The 14,301-nt window shown below is 42.7% G+C and overlaps 1 protein-coding gene across 1 annotated transcript; it reads right to left on the reverse strand.

Annotated features, from left to right (window-relative positions):
* Positions 1-1,785: 1,785 nt before the first annotated feature.
* Positions 1,786-13,058, reverse strand: jcadb (junctional cadherin 5 associated b; the record flags this gene model as incomplete). Its single annotated transcript, XM_075483176.1, has 3 exons — positions 12,886-13,058; positions 7,560-7,992; positions 1,786-5,536 (listed from the first exon to the last, which is right to left on the reverse strand). Coding segments are annotated over exons 2-3 (4,077 nt in total), but the record flags the coding sequence as incomplete, so codon positions are not given.
* Positions 13,059-14,301: the final 1,243 nt, after the last annotated feature.

Consider the following 14,301-nt stretch of genomic DNA (forward strand, 5'->3'; position numbering starts at 1 on the left):
GATATGATACTTTCAGTTTGATATAAGTGTGGAGAAATAAAATTTCATGGTTAAATACAAAATTTCTCTTAAAATATTTAAAATATACTTTATTTTGTACATTATGCAAACTGATTAACAATTTGATGATAACAAAAATAAATACTCAGTGAAATGTTTTTTTTTTAACGACTCAAATGTATGACGATAGATATATATCATAAAGTAAAGCACCCACCCTATGTTAAGCGCCCATATACCCTGACACAATTCCATTTCCCTGTAATATGATCTGAATGACATGTTCACATTAAGACTTCTGACAATGGTTCCTACAGGCAGCTCCACTACACCACTGGGCTGTTAATACAACAATATTGCTCTACATAATCTTCTTTTTTTTTTTCCTAAATCCCTAAATCCATCATTATGTTCATCAACGTTATTGACCGCCACTTCAACTCAATCTGTGCCTTTCTTGCTTCCTGAAATTAACTGGAAATTTGAGCTTTACATTGAATTGATCAGGGACTAATCAGAGACTTCACCTGATTGAACCAGGAATTAAGCATGTGGTTAAAAAAGGCAACACTTCCTCTCCTGCATGGAACCAACGTATCGTACAATAGGTCACTGATCTATCATGTCAAGTGGTACAGAGTCACTCTTCACTGAAGAGATCTATGGGTTGTGGTTGCAGTGTGTACAAAAGCAATGAGAGAGGGCACAATGTCATTAAATCTTTAAAAAAGAAAGGCGCATTTATCTCTTCTGAAAATCAAAACAGTTCTTTAGCCAAAGACAGTGATGTTCAGTTGTCAAACAGCTGTTGCCTTACCACAATCAGATAAGCAGTTTATTTTGGTGTAGTTTAAATGCAACAAAAAAAGGTTTGTGAAATTAACCCTTCTATGTCTCTGTTAAAACACTTACATTCATATCCGAAACTACTTCCTCATAAACAAACAGATTTGTTCAGAATGCGAAAAAATGTTTTCGCAATGGACAATTCAGAAGCTCTAGTATGCGCGACAGAATTGCATAATGTCTGCCAATGAGAAAAGCTTAGGGAGGATAGAAGAGAAAGGACAAGCCGCTACAAGAAGAGCTAACTAGTAGAAACCCTATAAGAGAATGGGACTGGGTATGGAGGACAGATGGGGAGGTGGGAAGTCAGTTTGGGAAGGCTGGGGAGGGATTCGGGGTGGAAGTTGCCCCACAGGTTAATAGGGCACCTCCCATTGGCAGTGGAACAGCACTCTTAGTAGTCAATGCAGCGCCGAGGGTGAAGGTGTACACAATGCTCTTGTCGGACAAGAAGGCCATTTCAGTGTCAAGATGAGATGAAGGCATTCTAGTAGGCAGCCAGGTCACAGTGTTGGAGCTTAAAACCTCAGATGGAGATGATGGACGCAGTTTTCCTACACTGTCTCCCCTCGGCTGAGATCATTGGATTCTGGGAAGAAAGATAGTCATTTACAAAAAGGTTGTCTTTATCTTACATAGTGCTGTTTCATCCATCTAAGCTATCAAAATTTAAAAAAGAAAAGTAGTTGGGAAAACATAAGCAATTGCAATATTTGTGACAGTCAAATTCATTCTTAATTCAAGAAACATACACAACAGTGAAATCTATGATGGATTGAAGGGTGAAAGACTTGCGATATTTCTATTCTCACCTGAGAGAGATGACTTCTGCTCATCTTGCAACACTGCCTCCTCAGCGGCTTGCTGTGAATGAGTGACCTCTTGATTGTTGTCATTGTCCTTCTGAGGTTCTAGCTGGAGCTCCTCCACTTGTTCTTCCTTGCCCTCCCCCTCTGTCTCCCCCTCCCCCTCCCCAGAGTCAGTACTCCTGATGCTCAGGCGTCTCACACGACATATGACGTCCACCTCTCTCATCCTGGCCAGTCGCTCAACTGCCACCCTACCTGGAGAAATAGCCAGCTTGTTCTGCAATGCCTCGATTCGATTGGACGGACCCTTGGTCTTCCTCTCCCCCTCCAAGCTAAGCGATAATCTTCGGTCAAGGTTTGGGGGAACTGAAAGTGGCAGTCTGTCTGGCGGAAACTCGGGTAACCCTGGATGGTCTCGCCCCAGAGTTCCTAGACCAACTCGATGCTCTGGGAGAGTAAATGGTTTCTTCTCTTGCTCCTGCTTGTCATCAGGCATTGCTTTGTCATGCCCATCACTTTTCACTTCAGCTGTCTGTTTGTCTCCACTGCCTTCAGGTGTTTCTCCTGTCATGGCTTTCTTGTCTTCTAATTCTGCTTCTTTAGCTACAGTTTCAACACTCTGTTCCTCTGTGACTTGGGGGTCTGAAGGCAGATCTGTTGGTAATATTGTTGTGGATGCAGAGGAAAGATCCCCGGTATCTCCATTTGCTGGTATGCCCGCAGCAGGATTAACGGTGCATGAACTGTCTGTGTTTTCTGCCTGAGCATCGCCTGCTTTTTCACAATCTCCCTCTTGTGTCAGTGAATGCTGTTCCGGTGTTTCGGCAAGTAGGTCAGACCCTGATTGATTCAAAGTTGAGTCATTTGGCTCCTCAGTTTTTGAATCTTCTGATGGACTTTCTAATGCAGCACATTGTGGTGGGCTGCCATTTTGATTGGTTGAGCTGTCTGAGCTATTCTCCTCATGAAGCGGAGGCAATGCACCCTGTCTCATCTGATTCTCAAGCTCTCTTTTACAAATAGGGCATTCGTCCTCAGATTCAGCACTGAGATCTTGTGTCTCCGTGTCATTAGGTCTGGAATGGCCCGCAGACCCTCTGTTCACATCAGCGGGGTCTTTAGTCTGACGCAACGTCTGGCATATGTCCTCATAATCCGGAGGACTGGTGAGTGTAGAGGCATCTTGCATGGGTTGTCTATCTGCCCACGGCACCTCAGCTGCAGTAGTGTGCGTTGTTGGACTGAAGTCACAAAGTGGTGTCTCAATAGGCTCGTCTGGCAGGTCTAGTTTCACTGTCCTGCCATCGTTGCTCCTTCTACGTGAAAGATGTGCAACAACCCTGTATTCTCTGAAGCCTGTCTCACGAGGTGGGACTGGCAGCTCTTCTCTAAGCTGCTTGCTGAAGGTTACCGACTTTGTTGCAGGCCTAGAAAAGGCGCTCTTCACTTCTCTGTATTCTGGGTCAACAGACCAGCTTACTGCACTGCGCCTAAGGCTGCTGGGCTTGTTGAGAGGTTCGGATGTCAGTCGGATTTTGATACGCTCAGGAATTTGAACTGAACCATTTGGGACTTTATTGCTGGCAGTGCCTAGCTCTAAGATGTCTTTGTAGGCCTCGTTTAAGTCCTCTATACACTTGTCAACACTGGGCTGTTTGCTGATCTGCTGCTGCTGTTGATCTTGGACTTCTTTTTTGATGGTCTCCAGTTCTTTGACAGCATCCCATGGTCGCTGCGTGGTTGGTTTCAGCAATAATTGTTCAAATTCTTCCTGCCCACTGTTTGCTGCTGGTTTGGTCTCCTCCACATTTCCTGAGGGTGGTACTGCTGGCTGTTGAGCTGTGCTCTTGTTCAGCTGGCTGGAGAAGGTGGAGGTCAGAGAGAAAGCGCTGTTACTTGATAGTTTTAGGCTCTTCACTCCCTTTATCGGAAAACTGAAGGCAGTGCCCAATACACCACTGTTATCAGGAGCAACTTCAGTATCAGGAGGAACGGGGTCTTGTTGTGCTTCCTTGTTTTCAGGGGTGGGTTTTCGGGCCTCTGGGCTAGTTTGTGTCTCCTGATCTCGATACTGGTTTGCAGGCCAGGATCCAGACAACTTCAGCTCCTTGTAATGATTTATCTTAGGGGGCCTACAGGATAATTTTTTAAACATTTTGCTGCTCGCTCTACTGCTAGCTTTGCTGCTCGCTATGCTACCAGTTAGAGCTTGCAACTCAGCTTCAGCTGAAGATGTGCTTTGGAGACTTTGGTTTGTTAAATGGCCAGTTTTGTTGTCACTCGGACTGCCTGTAGGATCTGGTGACTTTTCATTGTTGTTATTCTGATCACGGATTGTCCCACTGAGCTGTGGAGTAACAGGGACAGACACCAAACAAAATATTGTTTCACTAAGTCTCTTTTTCAGATTCTTGGTTTTGTCTTTCTCAGGTGGTTCAGGTGGTTCCACCTTCTTTACCTCTGTCACAGTTTCAGAAACACCCTGATCGGCCGGCTTACATGGAGGTGGTGGTGGTTTACCGAGAATAGATGAAGGAAGAAATTGACTACGGTTTTGTTCAGAACCTACACTGTCACATTTTTTGTTTATACCCCTGTTGCACCATCGATTACTGCTGTCGTTGTCATTGAGAGCTGTTTTGCGGGCTTCAGTATTGAGAGCTGCCCCCTGTTGGGGAGGAAAGGCACTATCATGTGTAGATTGTCCTAAAGTCTTAGCGGGTGGAGTCTCTTTGTTGATGTTACGGATCTTGTCTGTATCAGTGAGTGAAGTTCCGCTAGGCCCTCCTGAGATTTGCTTTACTCTTGGGTCTTCAGTGGGTAATTGACGAGCATGACCTGGTTGTTCTTCAAGTCCAGAATGTATCTGTTTTCTATAGGATGCACTGCGCTCTCCATAATTTTCCAACCATGAACCACTTCCCTGTCTGGAAAACCACCTTCCAGGATCTGAGCTGGGCATCTGAAAAGCTTCTGCCCTCCATCTTAAATTTGCCATTTCATTGCGGTTCATTGAAACTGCTCTAGGGGGTGGGGCTCTTTTATAAGAGGGAGGTGGTATGTAGCCAGGGGGCTCCATTCCAGTGATGGCAGAGTGTTGTGCGAAATAGTCTTGTCTCAGCTCCCCACCCCTTGGATAATAGACAGATCTATCTTTTTGTTTGGCACCCATGTCTATAGCAAGCATTTCTGCGCTACCCCTAGTCTGCTGGTGAATCTCATATGATGGAGGCTTTAAAGGCCTGCTGAACCTGGGCTTTGGTAAAAGTGCAACATGGCTGCTTGGCCCAACATTCCTACCCCACCGGTCCCTACCACCACCATAGACATACCTACTATAGGGCCCAGAGAAAACAGTTCTGTTTATCCTCTGTCTATCAGGTAGACTAGGTCTTGATGGAATAAGCTCTCTGCTGTCAGTTCCATCAGGTGACAAAACCCTGGGGAGAGACTGAGACTTTGCTTTCGCTCTAGGGTGAAAAAAACCCTCAGGTGTCCTCAGGCGGTACTGGCCCTTTGCCCACCTTTCCCCATCCCCATCGGACAACTGCCTCCCCAGGCCCACAGCAGGTCTCCACTCTTCTGTACCAAGACTTTGGCACTTCCTCTCCCCTGTCACCCTTAGCTGACCAGGGCCTGCATCTGGGTCCCTTAACCAGGAAATGTCCTCCCATAGCTGCTGCGCTTGCCTCTCTGCCCTGTATTCCTCTGCTGTGATCAGGGCCTGTGGCCTCCATGCTCCAGCAGAGGCCCTTAGCTCCCTGCCATCAGCATAGTCCAGAAGGATGCTGAAGTCCTGGCCTCGCCTCCGCCAGTAGGAAATATCTCTGTCATCATGGCTCAGAGGCTCTGAATAAGTCAAACTAGGAACATCGTAGAACCTATAACGATAAAAAGATCAGTTAATAAGACAGCTGTCATTGTAACAGGATGAGAATCAAGTGGACCAAATATAGTTTGACTCTTATAAGGTTTTCACAAAACAAATTTCATCACAATTTGTAACATCTCAGTTTTTATGATAAAATATTTATTACCTCTTAACTTTCCAGGAAGGCTTAGTTTAATAAGATATACCCGGGCAATCTAGCAGCCATCTAAATCAATATAATAAAGGAACACCGGTCTTTAATCATTGTTAAACATTAAAAGTGACATGTTCACATTAGACCAAAGCAAGTGTTTTGGCTTTGGCAGTACTACCTTTCCAACAAAACTTAATCAAGGAGAGCCAGCACATATGAGACAGAAGTGCTTAAGTCAGCGGCTCCAAAGTCCCTTGAAGACACCATGAAATTGTGATGCTACCGCATTATGATCTGCATATTAAATTGTGCTGACCTTATCTTGGAAGCTGGTCATCTGGCCAGCGATCGTAGCTCTTAAAGTCTCAGCAAAGACATCCCATTATCTGATCTGACGTAAAAGCAAAAGTCCCTCTATACCTCTGTTTATTTTAACTCATAATTTATTGTACCCCTTAGAATAAAACTGCATTACCTACAAACAGAAGACAATAAAAAACACATCCAATAAAAATATAACTTTTTTATCTGTTTTACTATGTAACAACCAGGTATTTCCGGAAAAAACACGAGGTCCCTTTTGAGTGTTACCAGGGCTAATATGAAATATCTGATGCTTTCCTGAGAATTTAAAAATGCTTGATGTAACTAACATAAAATGGCAACTATGTGACAAGTGCCTGCAGCATAGTGGGATGAAGCAGTGCTGCTGGAGATGGTTTTAGTTGTGGCTCCATATTTATTTTGCAGTTTAAGGAAATTACTTTCATGCATGCTGCACTGTCAGCCTTATTTTAGATAGAACATACCAACTAATAAGAATTAAGGTCTGAGAGGTCTTTTTGTTAACAAGGTGGATTTTTTTCAGTTAAAATGTAGTTTAACTGAAAAAATGTGTGTAAATTTTCTGCTTCTGTCCAGTAATCCCGATGATTTTCCTTTTGTGGTTAAGCAGAACAAAATGCTGCCATATCCATGAGCACCACCAGGTCAGCAGTCACATCCAGGCAGGTTTAAGCCATCCTGATAACATTCTGTTATAAATAGGCATGGAAAATGCTTGCTGAAATTCAAAGATAAGCGTCATATCTTTCAGAGTATATCAGCAATTTACAAAACAGCCTGAAATGGCAGGCTATTTGGAGTTTGCTCAAAAGAAAAAAAAACATCCAACAATGAAATAAAAATACATATCAGAACATAATTTTCTAAAATATCCAAGATTCTAAATTATAAACCAGAAATTTGAAAAAAAAAGAATGATTTTAAAGAGCTCCACCTGATATCCGCACTGCACTAAAGCACTGTTAGTCTCTGTAGTCATTCATTTAAGCAGCAAAGTCAATGGATCATCCTCAGCAGCATATGCTACTGTATGGTTAAGGGGAGCTGCGCTGTGCACACTTGCCCAGCAACATGCTTACATCACAGAGCACGTGCTGGGCGTGATTCAGTGTGCCAGTGTTTACAGTGGAGTGATTACGCGCCTGTCTTGAGGCATGTTCGGTCCTCCTCAGTTTGCTCACTGTCTAGTGCTGCTGTTTACATCTGCCTGCCTGGTCAAAGCTGGGGAGACGATAGCAGGGCATGGGTGGGCACTACAGAGACACGCACTATGTCGCTGTGCAGGCATGTAAACAAGTGCCAGGGCACCTTTCACATTTCCTCATATTTCAGCATATGATATGTCAGTAGTGCTGCTGCAGCCACACTGTTCTGCAGCTCTGTAAGGAGGGGAAGGGGAAAAAAAACCCTGCGCAGTGCAGACTCAGTTTTGCATGCAATACTGAAAGGCCCAAGTGAGGAGAGGGGAGAGGAGAGAAGAGAAGGTAAAGGGGTTACTGGGGGGGGTCGCAAAAGAGAGGGAAAAAACACTCACCCGCTATCTGTAGCGAGAGAATCACCCAAGGGCTGAGCGTCACCTAGGATACCAATACCAGCTTCTTTTCTCCTTTGGTTCCTTTCTCCGCTTTCGTTGTCGATGGCGAAGTAGCCCTTCACCAGTGCCTGCCTGCTGCTGTAGATGCCTGTGATAGTTGCCCCCCTTTCCGCCTCATAGCCATTCAGTGTCCCGCGGCCGGCCCTGTTGTCCACAAGTTCACGCTGGCAATCAGCAGGGCGCTTGTCATAAGGCGTGGCAGACGGAGGGCCGCTCTTGGGCAATTTGTATCCGTGCGAAATGAGGAGGTCCTCCACACTGTACATGGTGGTGTCTCTCTCACTTCAGGGCGGGAGGGCAAAGGTGGGTGTGTTGCCTTATGCGCAGTGCTGCCGGTGGAAGCTGGAGCACGGTTGCTCAGCAGAGGCCATCACTAAGGAAAGAACAAGGAGGTAACATGTAACAGCATGCACCTACATCGAATGTGTGTTATCCTATGATAAAGAACTTCAGCTGATCTCTGACCACTTGCTTAACGTGTGCTTAAAATTAAGAGGCAACTAATTTAATGCCTCATCTTTTTTATTTTTACTCTGTGGTGCAGTCCAGTTTATTTTTACATAAAGAGGAGAATTCCCTTTTGAGTCAGGAAACCAGAGATGTTTTATCAGCTTCACTTTGTGTCCCTCCTAAAGACTTCAATCATTTTTCTAATGTGTCTAAAATAATTGTTTATTGTACGGTAATTCAATAAATGAGAGTTGTTCTCGAGCTATTAAATCACAGCCTAAATAATGATTTCCTTGCCCTTTTTGTGACAGCAGAAGAGAGACAAATTTTGATTTAACCTCAACACAAGCAGGTTACACTTCATCATCGGGCATGACAAGCACTCAGAGCGGCATCTGGAGCAATATTAAATGCAGTTCTTCCTCTTATAACCGACCTACATTAAAAGAAAGAAATCCTTCTACATCAACTGAAAACAAGCCTCCATACTAAAAGTCCCTGAAGAAACATCGACAGGTGTAGTTGCAGCATTTTATTTGCCCTTATGGTAACTTAATACTGCTGCAATCAATCATATACCAGCATTTCTAACGTCTTAATAGCTTTAGAAAAGATGGCACTTTTACAACATGTAAAGTGACTAAAATCCTCATTTGTAAAGTCTAGTTGAAAGGTGAAGTCTAACTTGTGTTTTAACACACAACATAATGAACATTACATCCATGTGAAAAGAACAAAAATCTGAATAAAAAGTACAATGAACTATATGAATCTTAATTACTTCATGTTATCATGGTTCCTACTTCAATAACTTTGTTAATTATCACTATTCATTGATATATTCCTCCTGATAATCTGCAAGGAGAATCCAATGGGCAACTATTTGTTTTATTTACTGTACAACAAAAACTTAAACAACGACAAGCAACCAAATTAAAACTTTTCAGGTCATCACACCAGACATGAGCATTTCTAAAGCTCAGAAACCAAACCATATTTTGGGTTTTTTTCCACCTCTCTCAGGCTGCCGTGACGCTTTTCCTGCTTACTTTGTAAAAAGCAGATTACTTTAAGATGTTTTGTGTTGCATTCTATCCTGCAACTCATTTCAATTATTTTATTTGCAATCAATCCAGTGAATGTTATTCTTTTATTGCTTGATTATTTCTTGGATGTGTATGTGTGAAATGGTAGAAGGATTGTCACGTCTTTTAAGCACAAGAAGTCATGATATTATCTGCTGAATTCAGTCTCTGAAGACACATATTTACCAACACATGAGATTAAAAACGCAGCCAGTCCGTGCAGTTTAGAAATGGAAAATCTATGAAACAATCCCTTCTTAATTCCTTCCTCCTTAAAGTTTCTGTTGATTAATAGATTGATGTCAGAATAAGCTATTTGCGTCAGCTTGAAATGTGCTGCAACAATAAGGAGAAAAAAGTAGAGTGTAGTTTGATGACCGCTGAGTCCCTGTTAGTGTGTTCATCTGTTTGTGTGCTTTCGTGTGAATGCACCAGCAGACCTGCCTGTCATATATAATAATTAGAGGCTATAACAGCCTGAGATGACAGTGAATGTCTTACAAAATAGTAACACACTGATCAAAAGCTTTGCACACGTAGCATTTTGGCTCATCATGTTGAGGCCTAAATGGCGGATTTGTTTCCATTTTCTATTATGCAGGTGTCGCTTTAGGGATGCTGAATCCAGGACATTTGCTTTGGAACAGACTTGCATACAACAACTCATTCAAAGTTTTGGATATTTTGTCAGGACTGATGAAACACTTATAATTATTTAGTCCCCTTAAACTTTTTTAATGTTTGATTATTAATGAGGTGTAGATGGAAGTCATGGGATAAAACCTTAAAGTGACTGAATGCGATTCAAAGTTTCGCAGGTAGATTAATATCTGGTACCAAAGTTTAGACAGACAAGGCTACAGTAAACACATGTCCGTGTGGTTTTATATTAGGGATCTTGGATTATCTCAGAAGATAGTAAAGGTCAAAGCTCTACTCTTTTCTACACAAAAAAACATTCTTAATATATTACAATAATAATATATTGCTATCACAAAAGACAAGAAATTGCAATAATCCTTGTTTTTTCTTGGTTTTTGGTGGAAGCCCCTATGTTTTCATGTGATCATACAGAGTCTTTGCATCAGAGGATGGTTCATTATACTTATAGCTCATATACTGCAGCATAAATGGACAGAAATCAGGCTTTTGTTCACAAGTATGTATGTAATCAGCACATCTATTCTATTTTTTTTCTTGTTTCATCAGAGTGAAAAACTACATCTAAACTCATGATGTCAGTGGGTGGGATCTACTTGTCAGATAATACTGTTTTATGCTGATGAATTACAGTTATCTACTGTTAATTTATGTGCGAAAGATGTAAATATAATTGTATATACCATCAATATGAAATACAGCAGGAAACTGCATTAAATTAACTACAGTCTCTTACAGAGTTGTGAAACTTGAAAACAAATTCAATTAATTTGACAAAGACAAGCAGAAAAGCCCTCATATTTGGAAAGCTAGAACCAGCAAAGATTTGGCTTTTTTATTTTGCATGAAAATAAGTATTTACTTGAGGCTGATCACAGAGATGAAGATCTATAAGTTACAGTTTTACTGTGGCCTATAAATGAACTTCACCTTTATTGATCTAACTGATAAAAATAGTCATTTTTGCAGCTCCAAACTGGATTATTCCTTTTTAAAAAGTCCACTTAAAACTAAATTACGTCCAGGATTATAGAATAAATAATTTGTCTAAAAGATTGCTGCATTCAAACGTTTGGCAAAATTCTGCCGTCTCCTCATGACCTTAGAGTGACCTTAACTTTTCTCACTCCATAACTTTCTCCACTTTGCAGTTCAGAGTTTTTCCTGGTGTGGGAGTTCATACTGCATGATTCACTGCAACACTTCAGATCAGGGCTCAGCCTTCAGTTTGGAGATAATTAATGCCGTCCAGATGTATATGAAGCTCAGCAGAAAATCTCCACTGACCATGTTTTCAAGGACAACACATGTGAAAATAGATTAGCCGGTTTAAAAACGCCTCTGTAACTCCACCGACCAGACGAGCTGTGCCTAAAATAATCAAGAAAATCATCAAGCTTGCTGAAATCAAGGCTTCTGGATGTGTGAGTCCACCAACTATTCCTGACTTTCCAAGTGGAGCGAACAGGCAGCTTGGCAAATGCAGCACAAAAATAAACAAATAAAACATAATAAGAATATTCACGAATAGGGCTTTTTGAATCAGCCAAATCCAGAATCATCGATTATTAGCGATTGTTTACTAAAAGTAGCTTGTTTAACACAAAGATTTATCAGAGGCAAGCAGACACACAGTGGCTCCTTTTTTGACAAGGTCATAGCTTTGATTGCAGTGGAAATATGGCACATGAGCCCTTTTTGCATAGCAACAACATTAGCAATGACAAAACAACCATTTCTTTACATCCACATGACTAAAATGGAGAATGGTGTGAAAGTTTTCTGAATGAGGAGGACAAACAATAAGGGCCAGCTGATGTACAAAGTTGCTGTTCATGTCATTCACAAGCTGATAATTAATGCAATTAAGAGTTAAGTAATTTTCTGCTTCAGTTTTTCTCTGAGGTGCAACTTTCCTGCACAGCCTTAAAGCACCACTCCAAAATTGGCGAATGAGCATGAATGAGCCAAAATGGACTTTTAACTTTAAAAAATGTTGTTTTATTGATTGCAACCCATCCATGGGAGGCCCCCGGGGAACAGCCAGGCCTAAAAGACTGCATGCACAGGTAGTGGCCACTGTAACACATCAGCACTCGCAGGCAGCACCACCCTAACTGCTAAGGGAGTGTACCTACATCTTACCTAGTGACAGGGAGAGCAGAGCGCCACGGATGAGGCTAATCACTGAAAAAAAAAAAAAAACTGCCTCTGCAAACTCATCCAAAACAGAAGTTCAGCACGTTTTTTCTTTTCTGTTTTTAATCAAGCGCACTCACTGTGAACTAAGTCCATCACATTAACTGAAAAACATATTCCTTACCCTCATTTCCTCTGGTCAACTCACTATGAATGAATAATGATTTGAAATAGATCCGTTGTATCATAGCAGAGTTATCAATAAAACATCACACTTGTGACTGTTACATTATGCATTATAGATACAGCATGATCTAGCCCTGCTATAGCCTGCTGCAGTGTTATATGGCACAGCCTACATTCAATTTTCAGCTATGAAATGATTTTTTTATATCAGCCCCCTGTACCTGCTTCAGGCAGTGCCGCAAGTCAGCGCCTACCAGAAGAGAGGGGGGAAAAAATCTCTACCTGCACGCACCGCAAGTTGAAAATATAGTCAGCGGTCATGTTTTGACGAAAGCCGCTTGGCCAAATCATAACCCCGCTGCTAATTTTCCCCGAGAAATGCACGCAGTCCAGCAGCGAGCGCGCATCCCCGCCTGGCCACCAGCAGCGGCTGCTCGGCGCTGATCTGTCGAAGGGCGAACATTTTGAGGTGTGTGCAAGTTGACGCGCCGCTAACGAGGAGGTTTTGCAGATGCGTCCTCGCTGACTGTGAGTGTTTACCGAGACCCGCTGCCCTGCGCTACCAGGGAGCCTACGTGAGCCACCAAAAATAAAAAATAAAAACAGACACAGCAACCCCTCCCTAGAAATCAGCCAGTGTCGGTGGAGATGGAGACAAGCATGCAGTTAGAATGCCATAATATTGCAAAAAGAAAAAAAAAAAAAAAAAAAAACGGATAAGGGCGTAGCAACAGAGAGACGCATACCTGGGAAGATGCTTGGCGCGGCCGTCGCAGTTCCCCTGCGCCCAGCTTCAGCTGCTGAGACTGAGAGCACTGCACAGAGCCTGAGCCGAGCATGCCTATTGGTAGGCAGAGACGCGCTGGTTGCTGGCTGCCTGGACTGGGCTCTCCTCACTACAGCTGAGGTGGGGTGGGCTCCTCACATGCAGGCAGCAACAGAGAGGGATGTCAGAATGGTTTCTTCCAAACTGTTTCCCTTAACTTTCTTCTTTTTTTTCATAGCAACAGTCATTTTTTCATTCAGTCTTGCACATTGACAGGAATGACAACTACAGACATGTGGAGCAGCCTTTTCTCCATCACACATGTCTGGTATACTCAACCCTCACAGGTTATATATTTCTTCAAGAGAGGTCACCAGTGGTTGTATTCATTGCTGCATACATATTTTACATGTGTTTCTATTGTAAACTCACTTATCATCCATAAAGCTCTATAACATCGCCTATGCCCACCTTTTCTGTCCTGGGTTAAGTTTTAGATGTGCAGTAGCAAGTAGCTCCGTACCCTTGATGAAGTTGGTGACTCCTCACTGTGTGCCCCCCCCCCCCCACCTCCCATCCAATGCCAAGACAGCTTGGGTAATTAAATGTGCTGGGCTCAGGCCTTCCTGTGCCAGCTATGCCATGCAGCACTGAGGGATCCCACATTACGAGGAGTCATGGGACAACGTTCATGTCCCACGGATTGAGAAGTACAGCTTCGGACAGCTCAGGACTTCACTGAATTTAAGTAATTATCTGTTCGGGGAAGTGGTTTAACTGATATGTATGCACGTCTGGGAAGCCCAGGCAAATAAAATATGGTACGAATAATGGATCCATGTCAGATTTATGGTTAAATAACCCATATTTAGTCATTTAGCACATGTGAAAACTATGGACGCTGCACAATCTGAGAAATGAGAGGTGCTACATTCAGTTTATTCTGTCTTGGTGGATAACATGCATGGAATCTGTTCAGAAAAGTTGCACTGCAGTTCGGGTGACCATAAGTCACCAAAATGCCTTGACCCCTTATTCTAGAAAACTGTCATACAATCGTCATTAGCCTCAAAGCTAAACTGAATCCTGATTTTCACCCCAGATTTATCCTGGGCCTCGACTTCAACAAACGTTTCAGTGTAGAAGCTACACATGGGCCTGAACCAGATTGTATTTTGTCCTCGTAGACACATCCAATTGGGCTGCCACTGGAAGTAACCAGCCATCACTTCAGAGGGCTTTTAAGTGATTTCAGACTGCTTTCTTGCATGAAAAGCAAAGCACCATGCCCCTTACCAAGGATGTGTGCCTCTTATAGTTTAAACAGGGTTTCAAATGGAGGTCCTTTCTGGTGAGGCGGACAATATTCAGAACATTTTGGATTTCTCTCTGAGTA

Source organism: Odontesthes bonariensis, chromosome 14 (genome assembly GCF_027942865.1).
Source record: "Odontesthes bonariensis isolate fOdoBon6 chromosome 14, fOdoBon6.hap1, whole genome shotgun sequence".
NCBI lineage: Eukaryota > Metazoa > Chordata > Actinopteri > Atheriniformes > Atherinopsidae > Odontesthes > Odontesthes bonariensis.